Source organism: Gavialis gangeticus, unplaced genomic scaffold, assembly GCF_001723915.1.
Source record: "Gavialis gangeticus isolate Ggan-Ray unplaced genomic scaffold, GavGan_comp1, whole genome shotgun sequence".
In the NCBI taxonomy this organism is placed as follows: domain Eukaryota; kingdom Metazoa; phylum Chordata; order Crocodylia; family Gavialidae; genus Gavialis; species Gavialis gangeticus.
The window spans coordinates 53,159,930-53,177,321 of record NW_017729029.1 but is presented as its reverse complement, the minus strand read 5'-3'; the positions used below and the strand labels follow the sequence as shown (position 1 = coordinate 53,177,321).

The following is a 17,392-nucleotide window of genomic DNA, read 5'->3' as shown; positions in this document are numbered from 1 at the left end:
CCATCCCTGTTAAAGATAGTCAGCTGTGGGGCATTATGCTTACCAGAGAGTATTGCACTGGGGACTAAAGCTCCCAGAAGAGAAAGCAAAAACGAAAAGGGCAAACGGGCGGGCGCAGTAAGAGTGCAGAGGCCGGTCATATGAGGGGGCGGGGCGCTGCCCGTGCAGCCAATCGCAGGGCCGGCCCCGCCCGCCGGCGGGTTCCATGGGTCCTAGGCGCTGCCCACTGCGTAGCGGCGTGGGCGGGCACAGGAATCGGACTCGCGTCTAGGAGCGTGGGCAAGCGTTTCCCGGGGTACTGCCAATAATACCGCGCCGCAGGCCTCTGTTAAGGGGGTCCTGTTGGAAGTGAAAGCACTATAACTTTCTATTAGAAAGCTTCCCCCCCTCCCTTGCTCATAACCAGGGATCCTGGTTTTCTCTGATAAAAAGAAATCCTCCCTTTTTGAGTTAAAAGAGGTAACCCCAAATGCACATTTTCCCATGATTAAAATTACATGCCACTAATACATATATACGTGTGTGCGTGTGTGTGTATCTATATGTATGTATAGTGGGGTTTCATTTTGATCGTGGAAAATGTGGGTTTGGGGCTACTTGTTTAAACCTGAAAATCGGGAATTTGTTTTATCCAAGAAAACCAGGATCCCTGCTCATAACCTCACTAGCCTTTAATCGCCTGGCCTGCAGTTTTCCATTGCAATGACCTGCCTTGGGGGTTTGGCTGTTTTGCCAAAGGCCACCCCAGTTGATGTGCACAAGAGGCACGCACTCAGCACAGACCCGGCTCCCCAAAGAGCCCGTCCTCGCTAAGCGCCCTGACCAGGCTGCTGTGCCGTTCCGCTAGGCACCTGGCCATTCACCCACCGCTCGCAGCTCTTACCCCCGACAAGTCGTGGCTCCCGCCTTCCCCAGGCTGGCAGTGTAGGGTCCAGCCCAAAGCTTGTCAGCTGATGTTGGGCTTCCCTGGGAACTGCTGCTGCAGATCAGAGTGGAGCTGCTGGGCCCTGGATCTGCAAACTGGGAGCCTATTTTTTCCCAGGGTCTCCGTGTGCTCGTTGCGCTAGGCCGTGCGGAGAGGAAGCTGCCTGAGTTGAATGGAGTGGAGATAAGAGTCAGAGCGTGGAGAGAGAAAGGACTGGAAGATTTGGAACCATGGAGATTACTGAAGGGGGGGACAAGCAGCTTGAATGCAGTGCAATGAGGGGAGCCGATGGGCAGATTCAGAAAGGCAGAACAATGATGATGGTGCTACTTACAGACCATCCCAAGGTTTTGTTTGTTTGGACCTAAGGGCTGTTGAGTAATACTCTAGTATTAATAACGACTGTCAAATTATATCTGTAATACTAATTGTTATGTTTGATGATTGCTTGTACTGCTGTACTGTTTTAAAGAGCAGCCCAACAGTTAGCCCGATCCTGCTTGCCCTTCAAGCAGAGGACTCGCTTGAGTTTTTTTGGTGGCCATTTCATGCATGCCACACTGGCAGGATTAGGCATCTCTGTCTAGGTCCCAGCTCCCCATTACAGTGCTGGGCCTCTGCAGGCTGGCTTGTGGAAACATAAGGACAGGTCCTGCTCTTCTGGAAGTGGGTTTGAGCACAACTGAAGTCAATGAAGTTACATTGACTTAATTCAGGGCTGAATTTGGCTCCAGTTTTCAGGGTCCTCATCCTTCAGCTGCCTTAAATGTTGTGGTGAGTTCTGTAAAGGAGAACCAGATGATAACTCCATGCTGGCAATTTTCTTCCAGTTCAACACCTCTAGTTAGTCTGGGCCAACAGCAGAAGCACAGCTAGTAAGCAGGTGTGTAGTCTGCATGACAGGTTTTCCAGTACAGTAGTTCCTGAAGCAGTGATTATAGCCGTACCAGTAGTTCCTAAACCAGGGTGCTGTAGCACTCTGGGGTGCCTTGAGCTTCTTTCAAGAGTGCTGTGAGGCACCATCAGATGTTAGCATTGTTAGGTTTACAACCACAATTCACAAGAGAAACCCAGGGACTTCAAATAGAAAGCCCTAGTTCTGGACTTTCAGAGTTCTTTGCAGCAGAAAAAAACATGCTCTATTTATTTTCCATAGGCCGAAAAAGGGGTGAAAACTAAGAGCTGGCACTTTCCACATGGTGCCTTGAGTCTATCCAGAGATGCTGCAAGTTTAAACAGGTTGAGAACCACTGTCCTAAAGCCTTTCCTCTCCTCTTATAATGAGCTTTAAAAATAAAGGGACAAAATAAACCCTCCCTCCTGTACCAAAATCTGTCTAATTCTTTCTGGCAAGAATTTTTTTTGGTTGCCACCCATTTACACAATTTATCCTGAAAGGTGCTGAACTTCCTCAAGTCCCTGTAAAGGGAATAGGTCTTGTGTACTCAGGAACTTCTAAGGAACCAATCTCTGATCTATAGATATATATCTATATCTATAGAGATGTTTATCTATATATGGATATAGATAGATTTCTGTCTATATCTATATCTGTTGCTGTGGTACTGGTTCCAGTTGACTCTAGCATTTCAGGATCAAGCACATGTGGCTGATTGCCATTAATGGTGGAACGGAGTGATCCGTGGTGCGATGTATTAAAACAGCACATCACCTAGGGAGAGATTTGAACTAGAGGATGAATGAAGTTTAATGAGTTATTCCCCACTGTGAGTGCATGAACTGAGCCGAAGGAATGGGGTATTTCTGTGGTGCATTGCCATTTTTACTTCATGCTAGACTGAGTTTGATATTGGTAGTGTTAAGAAAAGGGGGAGTGGAGCGCTTTACAGATCTCTGTGGCAAGATTCCTATCTGGGCTTCAGATCAGCCAGGGGATTAAGCATGCCTAACTTTAAGTACACAAGTAGTCCTGTTGACCTCCAGTGAAATCACATGCTTCAAAAGGTAGGTGTATGGTTACATCTCTGGATGAATCAGGGCCCCACCCTTTGGTAATTAGAGGTGGACAGACAAATAGGTTTTGCATTCTGATTATTTTTGCGCACTGAAATTTAAAGATGCGCTGGGTCAGAGAAGGAAATATCATGATGGATCCGGAGGTTTTGGTGTTTTTGCCCAAATGTTCACAATAGCAGGGGCATATTTCCAGTCTTTGGTCTTGTAACATACAAATTGCCAAATAGAGAAGGGGAGGAGATAACATACCTGACAGGCCGTTGTTATATTTAGTCTGTTTGTTCATATCTGCAGACATTTTCTTTAGTAAAACCTCCTTTTAGGGAAGACTATGGCCTGCCTTTCACAGCTCACACCATGGCAAGAACCAGTGCAATCCTGCTTTAGGAGGTAGTAAAAATTCAGGAGCGTGGGACAGGAGTCTACACCCTATAGGGGACACACTTGGGCAGGACAGATCCACGTAACAGGAGCGTGTCCACCACTAGCCCTGTCTTACCCTAGACCATGATCTGGTTAGCTGGACTGTGCACTGGAGTAAGGATTTGGACAGCTGCTTAATGAGAATCACGGCCTGTCCAGCAGGGTGTCACTGTTAACAGGATCCTGATGTCTGCAAAAGCATCAGCCGGTTCGGTTTAGAACAGGAATGGATCTTGGTAGCTTGCGGCTGCTCTTCCAGAGTCTGTAAAACAATCTCTTGACATCCCAAATGAGTAACGCAGGGGATGGAGGATTGCTGACGGCAGCGGGCTGGCGTTCCTGAAAGGCAGACTTCTGGAAGACGCGGAGACGGAAAACCAAACAATTACATTCAGCTGCTTAGTGAAAGTGCTGAGTCAAGACTCTGGCAGTCACGTGAAGCATTTTTATTATGGAAGAAGAAAAAAAAAAAAGAAACTTCTGCTTTAACTTAAAGGGCAGGTAGAGCCGGTTGCAGAAGAGGCAGAACAAGCAAAACTTCCACCTAAGGGACTTTGCAACATGATGTTCCCAAACAGCTGAGGAAACCTTTTGTCAGCTGATGAGAGGGGAAGAAGGGTGGGGTGAAGAAGGGAGTATTTCATCACTCGGAGCTACATCAGTGCAACTTGATTTAGTTACTTGCTATTCTCTTCCAGCAGCAACAGCAACACTTTATCAGGTTTTCCTGTGGCACTAGCCTCCCTGCATTTATAAGTCATTGTGCTTTACACCACCAGTTTCCAAAGAAGCCTTGTCTGGAGAGAGCGTGCTGTAATGTGGCTAGTACTCAGCCAGTCGGGGTGAAATGGTTCCAGGCTGAGACTTCTGTGCCATGTGCAAACGACACCAAACTACTTACAGAGACGGTCAGCAGTGCAGTAGTGAAAGCTTGCAAGTCTTGCAAGAGCAACTGACAGCTTAGTAGAGTTTGGGAACTATTAAACGCAAGGGTGAAAGTGGCAGTGCTAACATTTTAATTAATTACTTATTGATGTTTGTAGCATTCTCCTGTGGAAGCTCCAGTTCTGGAGCTAAGTGTGCACCAATCCCGGAGAACGAGTTGTTCCCAGAAGTCTCTGCGTTTGTACGTCAGCCACCTCCTGCTTCCGAGGTGGAAGAACAATCTGGGTTGTCCGTATACTTTTTAGAGGAATGCGACTTAAACAAAAAGTCAAACCTCCGAGCTCTTTGGAGATTCCTAGTAACATCCAATAATCCAGTCTATGTACTAGGTCCTCTGTAGCATTCAGTATCTAGGCATTGTATAATGAGACAGATTTTCTCTCTACCATTTCCCCACAACACAGGGAAAGTATTTCCCCTTGGCCGATGGTCAGTTAAATAAGTTGCCCAATGTTACAAAGTGTGAGCGAGGGAGGAATTCAGCTGATTTCTTCTGGATCCCACTGCCTTCATTTCTCTTGTCCATCGCTCAGCCATCTGTCTCGTCTTACAGGACTCCATACCTGTGTAACTTGGGCGTGTGTAAGTAGTACCCATTTTGGGGTGTAAATAGTGCCCATTTTAGAACAGGCTAGTGAAATAAAGGTCTCATTATTGTCAATCGTAGAAAATGAGGGTAGGAAGGGAGCTCAGGAGGTCACATCTAGTCCAACCAGCCCCACCAAATCATCCCAGCCAGAGCTTTGTTTTGAAAACCTCTAAGGCTAGAGCTTCCACCACCTCTCTGGGCAACCCATTTCAGTGTTTTACTACTGTCCTAGTGAGAATTTTTTCCCTAATATCCAGCTTAACTTCCCTTGCTGCAACTTGAGACCGTTGGCTCCTCCTTCTGTCATCTGCCACCACTGAGATTAGCCTAGCTCCATCCTCATTCGAGCCCCCCTTCAGGTAGTTGCAGACTGCTATTAAGTCTTCTCTCAGTCTCCACTTCTCTAGACTAAATAAGCCCAGTTCCTTTCCCCCCCCACATCTTTCCTCATAATAAGTCATGTCCCCTATCCCCCTCACCATTTTTGTTGCCCTCAGTGTAAAAGCTGCTGGGGAGCAGGGAATGGGATAGGCTTGGAAGGCAAAAGCCTCAGTTGAACATCTGGCTTCCCACCACAAAGTGTGGACTTGAAAAAATGAGATGAAAGATATACACTGACCCAGACTGGGGGTGGGAACTAAGGAGGGGCAGCTTTTGGGGTTACGTGATATTCTGTTCCTGGAAAACATAGCTCCAGGAAGAGGGGCAAGGAAAAGGGCACATAGGGTATTTTTGTAGGAGTTGGCTAAACCCTTCAGCAAAAAATCCAGAGGGATGTGAAAGAAACTGGGAGAACCATTCCACTGCATTCATTTATTGAGGTTCCTGCTTGGAGATGGCTCAAAGAGTCCTCTCAGAACAAGAATGGCACAGAGAGCATTTAATTAAATCAAATCAGTGCCTATCTGCTGCCTTGTGTTTACGCATCCTCATACCATCCATGATAAATAATGCTTCCTTGCTGGGCACATGTAGCGTACAGCTTGTTATAGGTACAGGTAGACAGCTCTGCTTGATTGCCTGGTGGTTTTTCTTGGCAGATCGGTATCTGTCAGAAAAAGCTGTTTGGTGACCTTGATCTTTGCTTGCTGCTGTTTCCATTCTGGAGCCATTCACGATTACTTCACTCATCCCAAAGGGCTTTTATGTTCTGCACAGTACTAATGACACCAGCATGTTAGTGTGCTTCATTGCATGCAAGCTTTCTAGAAGGCAGATTGCTTTCAGATGAAGGTCTGAAGTTGAGAGAAAGCAGCATGAAGCCAGAACGCAAGACTTCAACTCTAAGTCATCTTACCGAGCGCACACAGCAGTGCAGAATCGCAGCTCCCACGCAGGGCTGCTGACTTCTCACACTTCCGTAACCTCAGTTCTCAAAGAATGGATATCTGTTTTTTCTACGCCAGTCACTAAAGTTACTCTTGCTTTTACTCTCTGCCCTCTGCTTGAAATGATTGTTTTTGTCCCTTTTCAGCCATGGATCTGTTTGGTTTTTTTATAAGCCCAAAGCCGAATAGCACTTGGTCCTCTTTATGCTGTTAGTGATGCTCTTTTGTTAAGATAAGCTAAAATTGTTCCTCTGCTAGTATGGCATTTTGGCTAGCAAAACTAGATCAGAAACCTACTTAACTTGATTGTGTTTACTGACAGGGTGAAGGGAAATCTCTGTTACTGCAGTGAATAACACTGACAGTAAATTCGACCTGGTTTAAGAATCCAGCGTTTTCCTAAAACAGAGTTTCTTTTAAAACTCTTCACCTGGTACGAGGTAGCACTGAAATAATTTTGTAGTCTTGTCCAGTAGAGTCCAGTGCTGTAAGGAGAAGGTAATAATAGAAAACCTACTTTTCACAAACATTTAACAGACATCAAGTCCTTTCTGTAGTACCTGCTACTGTGGTATCGCATGTTATCATGGTATAAGACGTCCTCTTGTAGGTCTGCTGCAATAAAAACCAAGTCAGGAGCTTGGGTTGTAGCTACGCTCTGTTCAAGACTGCTTCAAGTGTGACCTTTACACTTGACCCCCACATGTGCTCAGTGGAGAACTTTGCTCTGCGAAATGCTTTTCACATAGCAGTGGAATGGAGATCTCTTCTCTTTACTTTGAAAAGCCGTAATTATATTGTTGCAGCCCTCTGTACACTTTGATCCTGCAGAAGTTGGAGAGGCCATTTTTGTGCCTAGGAACCAAGAACAGGGGAACAGCCTGGAAAAGAAGCCAGTGAAGAGTTTGGTAGAATGATTGCTACTCCCTCCCACCCCAATGGCCCAGACCTTTAATGTCCTCTATGTAGTATACCAAAGTCTTGCTGAGTGGCAAGGCCCAAAGGCCAGGAGAAATCCCATCCTCCTGCCTGCAGATGATCAGCCCCTGCTTCTCTCCCCAGGCTGATGCTACTTCTGCCTTTTACCAAACACCTCACTGCACCATCCAGTTCCTCTCCCACTAACCCCACTGCAGAAATTCAGTTTCAGTTTTTAAATGCAATATAGTCCTACCTCTCCACACTTACTTTTTAAAAAAACAATCCAATTCTAATCTGCACTAGATTTAGTACCAAGTTTGGTCTGTTATTAACTTATTAAACTGACACCTCTGTTAGCAGGGCAAGGTATTACGTATACTGAGTTATGTGATAATAATTGACATTGCCTTATGGCATAAGCCTCAAAGTTCTCCTGCCATCTGCAACATTTTAAAAATATTCTGAATCTCTCCAGGAAGAGTTTAAGAAAGGAGTTTATGTTCAAACATATCCAACTTCTTCCTTTTTTAGGAATGTAATTTTAAAATTCAAAATGTTAATATACATGAAGTTCTCTTCCCTGTGCTGTAATCTGGCAACATTAAAAGAGGTATTTTAAAATAGTAAGACTAGGGCAAGCACAGGACACAGATTAGAAAGCACCGTACATAAAGAGCTTCTTTTCCCTTTAAAGAACTCAGTGGTTTGATCAGTCAAGCTCAGCCTTCCAGTAGTACACACTATGCCTCATTGAAGAATTAGCATTTACTTTGCTTCAAGCCAGATGCTTCCAGCCTTCCGTTAAATACTGAAAACAAATTGTCCACTGCCTTTTGTTAAAACAATTAAAAAAACCAAAACACACCAAACCCAACCCCATCCTAACTCTTGGAAGTAGTCCCACTGCCTTCAATGGGACTGCTTTGGGAGAGGAAGGCCTTTCAGAAACATCTGCACAGACACAAAAAAGTCTTACATTTGTACATTTAACCTTCAAGTAGCAGCTAGTATAACAGATGCTAAGATGTCTCAATCTCACGCCATTGTACAAAGAGAAGAGATTTTCTAAAAGGTAATAGGTCTGGACAAATATAATTGAAGCGTGTATTTAAGAATGAGTCACTCAGGAAAGCATGGTGACAGAACAAAAAACTATTTACTACTGAATCTAAGAATGGACAAGTAGTAGGAAAATGACTTTTTTGCCATCAAAATGTAACCCAGACATTGAGGAGGAAAAAAAATGGATGCTAGCAGACCCAGCATACAAGAAGTTGGATAAAAAAGGCATTCCACACAAGCAATTTATCAACACAAAACTGTTTAATATTTATTAAATGACACAAAATACCTAGGTAACAGACTCACTCTTTGAAAGGACATGTATTTACATTATTTACCAACTTAAGAAAGACTCTCTGTACCCATTTCAGTCTTGTTATGAAACATTAAAAAGGTTTCGCTTTTTGCATTAAAGGACGCAATGCTGACACATGCCCTGTTTGCAAGTCTGCATAACTATAATTTCTGATGCAGTGAAAACTATAATTTGATGCAATTTTATATTCTAGTAGCCGAGTGACGAGGCTTCTTAAAAGTAACAGGGTTAGTTTTTTTTTTCCCCCCTCACTCCAGACATACTTCTGAAGAATTGTTATACAAAAATTATATTACATTTTTGAATGCTGCTGTACTCTTACAACTTTAGTGTAACTTTTCAAAGAAAATACTCTTCCTATTATATGAAATCACTAAAAAAACAAAGTGGCATTTGAACAATTTTTAGATGCACAAATAAAACATTGTTTAAAAGAAAGCATTAGGGCAAAATGATATGTTTAGGAAAATGAAAGATACTGTGACTGAGAAATGAGCAGAGACCAAAATATAAACCACAGCTAAAGCAACTTAAAAATTTGCTAGGTTTCTTTCATCTTTGTTATTAACTATATTTACTTTGGCACCTGTGTGTGAACTATAGAACAAAACAATGTTTACAACACTTCTGCAATTACAGCATTTAAACAAAATGGTCACTTTCTTTCAAACCAGCCAAGACAAAAAATAGTCCATTTATGGGTATAAAGATTAAAAAACCTAAAATATATATTTCTAAGAATAAACTGCAATTTCTTATTAACAAGGCTGCTATAAACTGCATGCAAGAGTGAAGATTTAAAAATGTATGGGCAAACAGACACCTTGTGTTATAGCCGAATCAGTTGTGGTCCAAGCCAATTGAAAAAAAAATTATATATATGGCTCAATAGGCAGGCACATGATCCCAGCAAGAAGTTGCAGAGTTTAACAGCTGGATACTCATCTTGGCTGCCGCTCTGTCATTAACCAGGAAAGAAAGACCTTGGCAGAAATTAACAAGTTGTTTCTTCATCCCACAAGTCTTTTCTAAACAAGGGCTTGGTTTTCCCTGCTCTTCTCAAGCATCTGGTCTGTTCAGTGTCCTCACAGGCCCTTCATTGGGTAGCTTTTATAGTAGGATTGTCAGTGGAACAAAAACATTGCCTCCATTTCGACATCAGAACTTTGTATCTATCTAAATGACAACTAAAAGACACCAGTTTTCTATATAATAACATCTGAATTCAACTCATTGAAATAAATAGGATGTTAAAACCAAAAACAAAAAGACACTTTGTAAACTTTGTGGTCAGCTGAATTTCAGCATCTAATGGGGGGATCCTATCAAAATCTGTCATTTTTGTACATATACACAATTTAATTCCAACCAAGATCACAACAATTTGGAGCTGGAACAGTCAGGTATTTTGATTTCCATCTCCTTTTCGCAAAATAAAAATGTAATTAGTTTCCAAAAATACTTTTTTGAGCAAATTTCATTGAAAACACAGACACACACACAAAAAATGCAGAGCCATCACACAGATGGGGAAGAGAGACATGATACAGAACCAATGTAGAAAGAAGAGTTTAAAAAAGGAACACAGAAAAAGCATTATTTATTTTCCTTGCTCTCTTTCTCCCCAGTGGTTTCCTATATCCAAGTGAAAGCTTGCCTCTTTGGGCAGAAGCAGCCTTCCAGCATCTTAAACACACCTCCCTATTGCAAATGCTGGGCCTTGTAAAGACAAGGGTGGCTCTGACAGTGGAGTAGTCAAATGCTTGAACTTATGTACAAGAAACTGATTCCTGATGCAGTTCATATGGAAAACTAGACATTTTACTGAAGATGTCAATGTTGAGAGAGAGATCGGGAATAAGCAGTGCTTTATTTCCGGGGGCGGAAGGGGGGTGCGGAGCTGCTTTGTTTGTCAAGGGAACATTTCATGTAAAACCAGCTAGAGGGAAAAAAACATGGAGGTAATTCAGGACCAAGAAAGACAATCTTTAGGAAGGAGATGTTCCAGATATGACATATACATACACACGCAGAGTGCAGAGTCGGGATGAAACAACAGAACACAAAACATTAAGCAAGTGCTATTCAGGACACGCATTTAAAAAGAAAGTAGTCATTGCTCCCAAGCGAGTGCAACACTGCATTTTTTTCCAAACAAACTTTGTCTTGCTTTCTAGAACTATGTGGCATTCCCCAGGGCTACCCAGGCTTGCAAGATCATTTTGCCCTGCAGCATGACAGAACTAGGTCTGAAACTTGGCTGGGTGAGGCAGGGAGGAGAAGCTGCTCTATGCCTATGAAAACTAAGAGGTTCTCTGTCCAACCCTTCTGACATTTCCCCCCTCCAACATCAATATATTCCTGGCACACATTACTGATGAGGTTTGTTGTTGTAAACACTCTGAATTCAAGCAATGTATTCTCTCACACTTCAAGAAGAATGCTCTTGCAATCTAAGAAAACAGGTCATAGATGCCTCGAAGCAGCATTTCACTATCTTTCTCCGTGAGAGGTAGGCTTCTGGATTCAAGGAGGCCTGCTGTTGTCTAGGACCGAGTTCTTAAAGCCTTAGCTTGGCTTATAACAAAGGGTGGGTCTAGATTGGTTGCCGTGTCTAAGCCTTGGGCTTAATTTAAGCCGCATAGAATATTGCAAAGACAAGTGAATGTTAAAATCCATCCGTTTTTGTTTATACAGCAATTTCACAAAAAACCTGTGGTTTTTCCTCCTTGACTTTAAAAATCTTTTTCTGCTGAGCACTCCTTCATAGAATGCCTTGTCCACGACCAGTAAAACACTTTTTCCCTGTTGTAGCTGTTTTATGCTAAAGTTTCAAAAGGTAAACACTGAATTTTGAGGGAAAGCCACATAAATACAAATCTAAACCTGCTGATTAAGTTTTTGCTGCAACAGCTGTTTAAGGAATGATTAAACACTCACATACACACACTCCAAGCCTTACAATAAATTTTATATTGGTATAATTTCTTTTATATTTCCTCCCAATTTTAACAGATAACGTTTTTGAATAGAAAAGTCAGTAAAGCATGACTTAATGCCTTCCCTCCCCCCTGGGGAAAAAACCCAATACAAGTAATGACCAAACCAATGGTGGTGCTGCCAACTGAAATACACCCAGCAGTCTGTACAGAAAATTGAAAAGTTGCATGCAGTTTAAGCATTGTAAAGGCTATTTTCTTGTGTTAATTAAACCTTCTGCTTCATAGTTTAAATGTGTAAAGGAACATTTGCCTTATACCAAGGGACTCCTCTTCAGACCCAGAGACAAATGGAATCACGAAGACCAAGTACTTTCTTACAGCTTTCTGCACATCTTACTACATAACATGCAAAGAGTTCAACAGCATTCTTCTTAAAATGTAAATAAGTACTCTTTAAATGGGCATGTTAACCACTGAGAAAGTCCACTCTACTATACTTTTCCATTACACTGCTTTCATTCCGTCATCGGTAGTATAAAAAGTCAATTAATGGGGTCAACAGGCTAGTTTATCCACTGGCAATTGAGTATGACACCAAGTGTGCAGAAAAACAAAAGGCCAACATATGTTTATGCAATATAGTTGTACTGGTTTGGGTTCTCTTTGTCTCTTTCCATGTAGTCCCTGTCAATTAAGGATTCTATTCTCTTCTTAAGGTCAGCAGGCTGTAAAACACAAATATCAGTGTTACTGTTTTTTGAAACTATTCCAACCAACTCTGCATAGTTCCACTTATTTTAAACTGCAATGTAGCAACACTTTTCAAATGAACAGCCAAATTCTGTTTCTGTTACTGACATACCATTGAAAATGCTCCAAGTTTAGGAAGTCAGATCCAGAATTTATTTCACTAAGGAAGATGGCTACAGACTTCAAGTGCCACCTTCACAAAGACCAGTCTTTTATAGCAGGAGAGGTGGATAAACTTGTAATCTGGCAAATTGAGTGCCCACATAAAAACTTGAATTCAGACACACACAAACATTATTGTATAGGTGCATCTTTTAAATCAGGTTACCTTGAGAACTACATAAGTGAATCATGTCAAGGCATTTTGTTTAAATTTAAAGTCTCACACAAGTTAGTCACATGAAGGTAAAGTGTCAGGGTGTGTGTGCATGCATGCGCAAGACAAGGTAGAGCGAGAGCATTTCATTTAACTATTATATCTGTGTATGCCTTGCTGTATGCAGCTTGTGTAAATTACCCACAAGCTGGTGCAGAGAATTATAATTTGATTTTCAAGAAATGCCAAAGGATATAGGGTGTCACTATATTTTATACTACATATTCTGAATTTCCAGTGTTCTCTAATGCAGGAACTGCAGAGGTGGCTGAAGCACAAACAAAAAGAATCATCTCTTTATTTGTAGCACAAGCTCCAATTCAATATGGAACATCTCTCAGTATGCATACATTAAGTGTGCACCTCCTAGTTATTATTTGTGACAGGTGCCTTTAAATGTGTTTGTAAAAATTTGAAATTTTCCCCAAGTGATGGCCAGGATTATGTGTCTAAAAAACCTGGATTATATAGTTGTTTGCTTTTTTATGAGAAGCATCAGCCAAGAAAACTGGAAAGCAGGCCCAATTATGCAGTTATACACAAGCTTTTCATAAGTGTTTATGATAAGATGAAAAAACCCAAAACCCAAGTTTTTAAAGAGAAAGCTGTTTATGCTCATAAAACAACATGACCAAGAAGTTTGTCCAGCTCTAAAAATCTTCATTAACCTAATGCATTATCTTATAGCTTGACTAAAAGCCTCATTTGGTCTGTTTACCTCCATGAACAAGCGACTGCAACTGGCATATCAAATAATTTCTAGAAATGAATGTTTTGCCTTTCAAATGTAAAAGTCAGTTTTGGACAGCTGTCAAATACCAATGAGGGGATAGGGACCTTTTCTTGCATAACAAAAAAGGAGCCTATAGTTTACCTTTACGGGGAATTTAAGCTGGTTGTACACCTCTGACACAAGCAAGTTGTGACTGAGAGTCTTGCGCATCTTCATGATTCGTACAATTGCAGCGTCAATCTGGTACTGCCGGTCCTGAAATACTCTCTCTGTAGTGCTTGCCTGTTCCTCTACCTGGATGATTGGTTTAAAAAGAAACTTTAAAAAGAGTACGCTACACCAGTCGCAATAAATTATTTTTATGCTGTCGGCACAGCAGGTAGCACCACAGTACCTTCAGCAGTCATACTTCATATATTTTGACAGTATGCTTTTAAGGCTAGGGACAGACATTACATATCAACCAGTATAAGTGACTGAAAATTGATTCAAATCCATAACAACAGAAGTTCAGTGCATACAAACCACTTTAAAAATGCCCAAAACCAATTTAAGATAGTCTGATACCGCAATCACCCAGGCTAACTGATTTAGGTTAAATTGGTTTACTAAACTTCTGTGCCAGATTTCCTCCAGATTCAAGTTAATGCACAGTCCCCCAACATCCCAGGATGCTTTGCACCTTCCCTGCAAACACCCCGCCCCCCAGGAAAGATTCATCTGGAGAATTCCAATAGTTTACTATGGAGATGAGCAGCAATCCACAGTAAACTGCAAGCCATAATATTGATAATCACATGTCAGTTAAGATGCTTAATTCTTGCCTGTTCTCATACAATTTAATCCATATCGTCTTGCATACTATTTTTCATTTAGTAAAGTTTCAGATTACAAAGGTCACAACAGTAGTTATTGTTTGGCTCTTTTACGATTCCTGGAAAATGAACAAATTATCAGGTATGATTAATAGGATAGCTGCATTGAGAGCTGGATTAATGTGCCAGCTCAGACTAAAGTTTGCTCTGCCATTCAAGGCATACCTGCATCTTTTACACAGATAACTGAATATATACATTTGAGGCTGGACAAAGGAAAAAAAAGTCTTCTGTATATGCAAAAAAGGAAAAAAGGGCTAACTAAGGATGTGAAAACAGGACAACCATTGAGAAGAACAACATACTGTTTCTTTCATCTGGATTTGATTGATCTTTATCCTGAAGAGCTTGTGTCTGAAGTCATCATTGCATGTGAATTTATCACCATCTTCCACATCTTTGCCTTTAGGGCTTTTAGTTAGTACTCTAGCTTTGCCGCAGGCTAACGACTGGAGTGTCCTTCTTAACTCTCCATCCTCTGAAGCAGAAAAGAGTTGTTTAGTATTCTTAGTCAGCAGCATTTAGAAGTCTTCATTAGCTGCTTTCAATACTGACCTATTCCAGTAGCTTGCTTTATCTCCTCTAAACTGAACTCCTCTCCTTCATTAAACATAAGCAGCACCAGTGTCTGGAACAAAGAAACTTGCAGCTCTTTTTTGCCCTGCCAAGAAGAAATGATCAGATATTACTACTGAGGCGTTCTTGAAAGAGAGACAAGAGTAAGTCAATTGAATGCTAATTTAAATTCATAGCAATGACCAGGTTTACCCATTTTATTCACCTAAGGAGTCTGAAAGGGCAAAAATTACTTACCACAGTAGATTAACAGTGACACGCGGGAAGTTATACATCAGAGTTCTAGACTACTATGTAAATGGACAAATCTGATCCGCATTTTAACATCTCACACAGATGTGAATAAAAACCAGTACAAATATCCCAACCCATTGGGCGCTATGAGCTTGGATTGGAGAGGTCCTAAACAAAATACAAACTAGATGCCAGTTTAAACAGAAACAGTATTAAGACTTATAGGAGCCGTGGAACCATAAGAACATTACAATTTTCATGCATCTTTTGGGCAGTTTTCTGGAAATAGGACTGAAAGACACTTCTAGCTCAAGTGTCTAGACAAAATATTTTGTCTTCAACTGTATTGGCATGGAAAAAATAAATGAAAAGAAAAGAAACATTCAAGGAAAAGCAGCTGGGAAATGCATTATAACAGATTTCTAAGGAGATTCTGGAAATGTCAAAATATTTTCTTATCCTGGCAATAAAAAGGATAATAAGAAGTCAGTTTTAAGCTGGTTTAATATTGGCATTATTTTGGTATGTGTTGTAATACTGCCAGTGTAACAAACTATGCCACTTTAAACACAGAATCAGTCTTGCATGTAAGATTTTCAGTTATGCTAGAGGTATGGCAACTAAGCTAGAGGTATGACAATTAGCTCTAGAGGCATGGCAACCATTATCTTCTACCTGCATACTCAGTAAAATGGGTGAAATTCATGTTTATGGTGCAAGAAAATTATACCATCTACAGTGTAGTCTCAGACACATTAATAAAAAACCATCTCAGCACTACTACAGAATCTACCAAGAGTTCATTATATTATAAAAAATGTGAGGTTATTACTTATGCTAAAAAACCATCACATTACAAAGAACCTTTTGTATACGTATCGGTGCACAACATAAATACTTTAAAAAGTGCAAAGTTGCAGGAGTACAATAGAAAACAATCTAGAAACAAAATACTTGCCTCCTTGAATTCTGCTTTTAATACACAGTGTCCTAGTGTTGACTGCCACTGAAGTTTCCTACCACTGTGTTTTCCTAGATAAAAGGTCTTGAAAATTTCTTGTAGTTTTACCATCTACAAAACAAGGAAGAAAAACTCTACTGTAGGTAATCACCTCAACTTACTTTTAATTACCAAAAAGGAAATTAAAATCATTTTAAGGAAGGAGAAAATCTAGATGGCAACATTGTTAGTATTTCTTTAAAAAAAACAAGCCACAAAAAAGTATTATTTGTGGTCCACTAGCTTTTCTTTTTTTATCTTTTTTATCTTATAATATTAAAAGGCAGATTAGTATTAAATATGTTGCCTACATGAAAACCTCAAGTGAGAAGTGGTCTACACTTCTGTATGAAATCGGGTTTTGTATTTATCCTTACCTCTGGGGGTAAGTGGACCTCCATAGGCACATAGGTTGGCCAATAACCCATGGTCAAGATGTTCACTGTTAGTTCAATGTTACCAGGTACATTTTGATTTTGCATATACTATAGGGAGAAACAAGACATTGAAACAAAGTGGTGCTACTGTCCTATGACAGAGCTACAAGAATATTAACACGCATTATCGATATCACATCCAAATCAAATGCAAGCGACCTGAGGATCTCCTGGCTGCAGGGAATGCCAGTTAGCCATATAAAAGAGAGTTAGGAGGATTATGAGAACACATTTCAGAATATCTCAAAGCACTTAAACAGATAACCCACCCTTCTCCCCCAAAAAACCACAAAAGACCCAACTTTACACCACCCTTTACATATTTACTGGTCTTGGCTATTGTGCTTGGTTATTAAAAAGAATCAGTAAACTAAGGGAGTGACTTTCAGAGGCACTCAAGAATAAGTATACAAGTAATTGCTTTTAATACCTCTGAAACTCACTCCTCAAGGTTTTGTCCAAGACAAGAAAATGTAAAAACTAATTTAGAATTTGTAAACTCTATACCAGATGAGAGAAAGTTACCGTATTACTTTAAATATTTATAATGAAGAGGCATCTTTACTTTAAACTTAAAGTTTTACCCATAAATACACGCAGAAGAAAATTAGCCAAATAAGCAGTGGTAGGCTTTCCACCAATACCTGTTTGAATTGAATCATTATGTCTTTTGAAAGTTCCATATCTTTAAACATTCCTTCAAGTTTGCTGGTGAAAGCAGCTCCACATTCTGTAAGAGGGAGGTTTAATAATGTTTAGGTAGTTCAAAAAAAAGCAGAACATTTGAGCACTGCCCATGAAAGTATGACATTAGGAAGCACTCTTAAAAATGAAGAACTATGCTAAGACTAACCTACTGACAACCCAGGCATTATACACACTGCTTATAGTCATGCGATAGATAACTTTTATCTTGAATTTGGACCTAGACTAAGCCTTGCCCGGGGGGGGGGGGGGGGGGGGAAAAAACAAAAACGACCAGG

The 17,392-nt window shown here is 40.8% G+C and overlaps 2 protein-coding genes across 2 annotated transcripts in view; both read right to left on the bottom strand.

Moving 5' to 3' along the window:
* LAMP2 (lysosomal associated membrane protein 2) overlaps positions 1–4,796 on the bottom strand; it is a 30,866-nt gene extending 26,070 nt beyond the window's left edge. The window contains exons 1-2 of the mRNA XM_019521046.1: positions 4,728–4,796; positions 312–357 (exon numbers count right to left, since the gene is read on the bottom strand). Coding sequence (XP_019376591.1) covers positions 312–357; positions 4,728–4,796 — 115 coding nt within the window. The remainder of the gene's footprint in view (positions 1–311; positions 358–4,727) is intronic.
* Positions 4,797–8,416: 3,620 nt separating this feature from the next.
* CUL4B (cullin 4B) overlaps positions 8,417–17,392 on the bottom strand; it is a 29,900-nt gene continuing 20,924 nt past the window's right edge. Inside the window, exons 14-20 of the mRNA XM_019521586.1 lie at positions 17,054–17,139; positions 16,350–16,457; positions 15,931–16,044; positions 14,718–14,823; positions 14,468–14,640; positions 13,429–13,581; positions 8,417–12,153 (exon numbers count right to left, since the gene is read on the bottom strand). Coding sequence (XP_019377131.1) covers positions 12,058–12,153; positions 13,429–13,581; positions 14,468–14,640; positions 14,718–14,823; positions 15,931–16,044; positions 16,350–16,457; positions 17,054–17,139 — 836 coding nt within the window. The 3' untranslated portion in view covers positions 8,417–12,057. The remainder of the gene's footprint in view (positions 12,154–13,428; positions 13,582–14,467; positions 14,641–14,717; positions 14,824–15,930; positions 16,045–16,349; positions 16,458–17,053; positions 17,140–17,392) is intronic.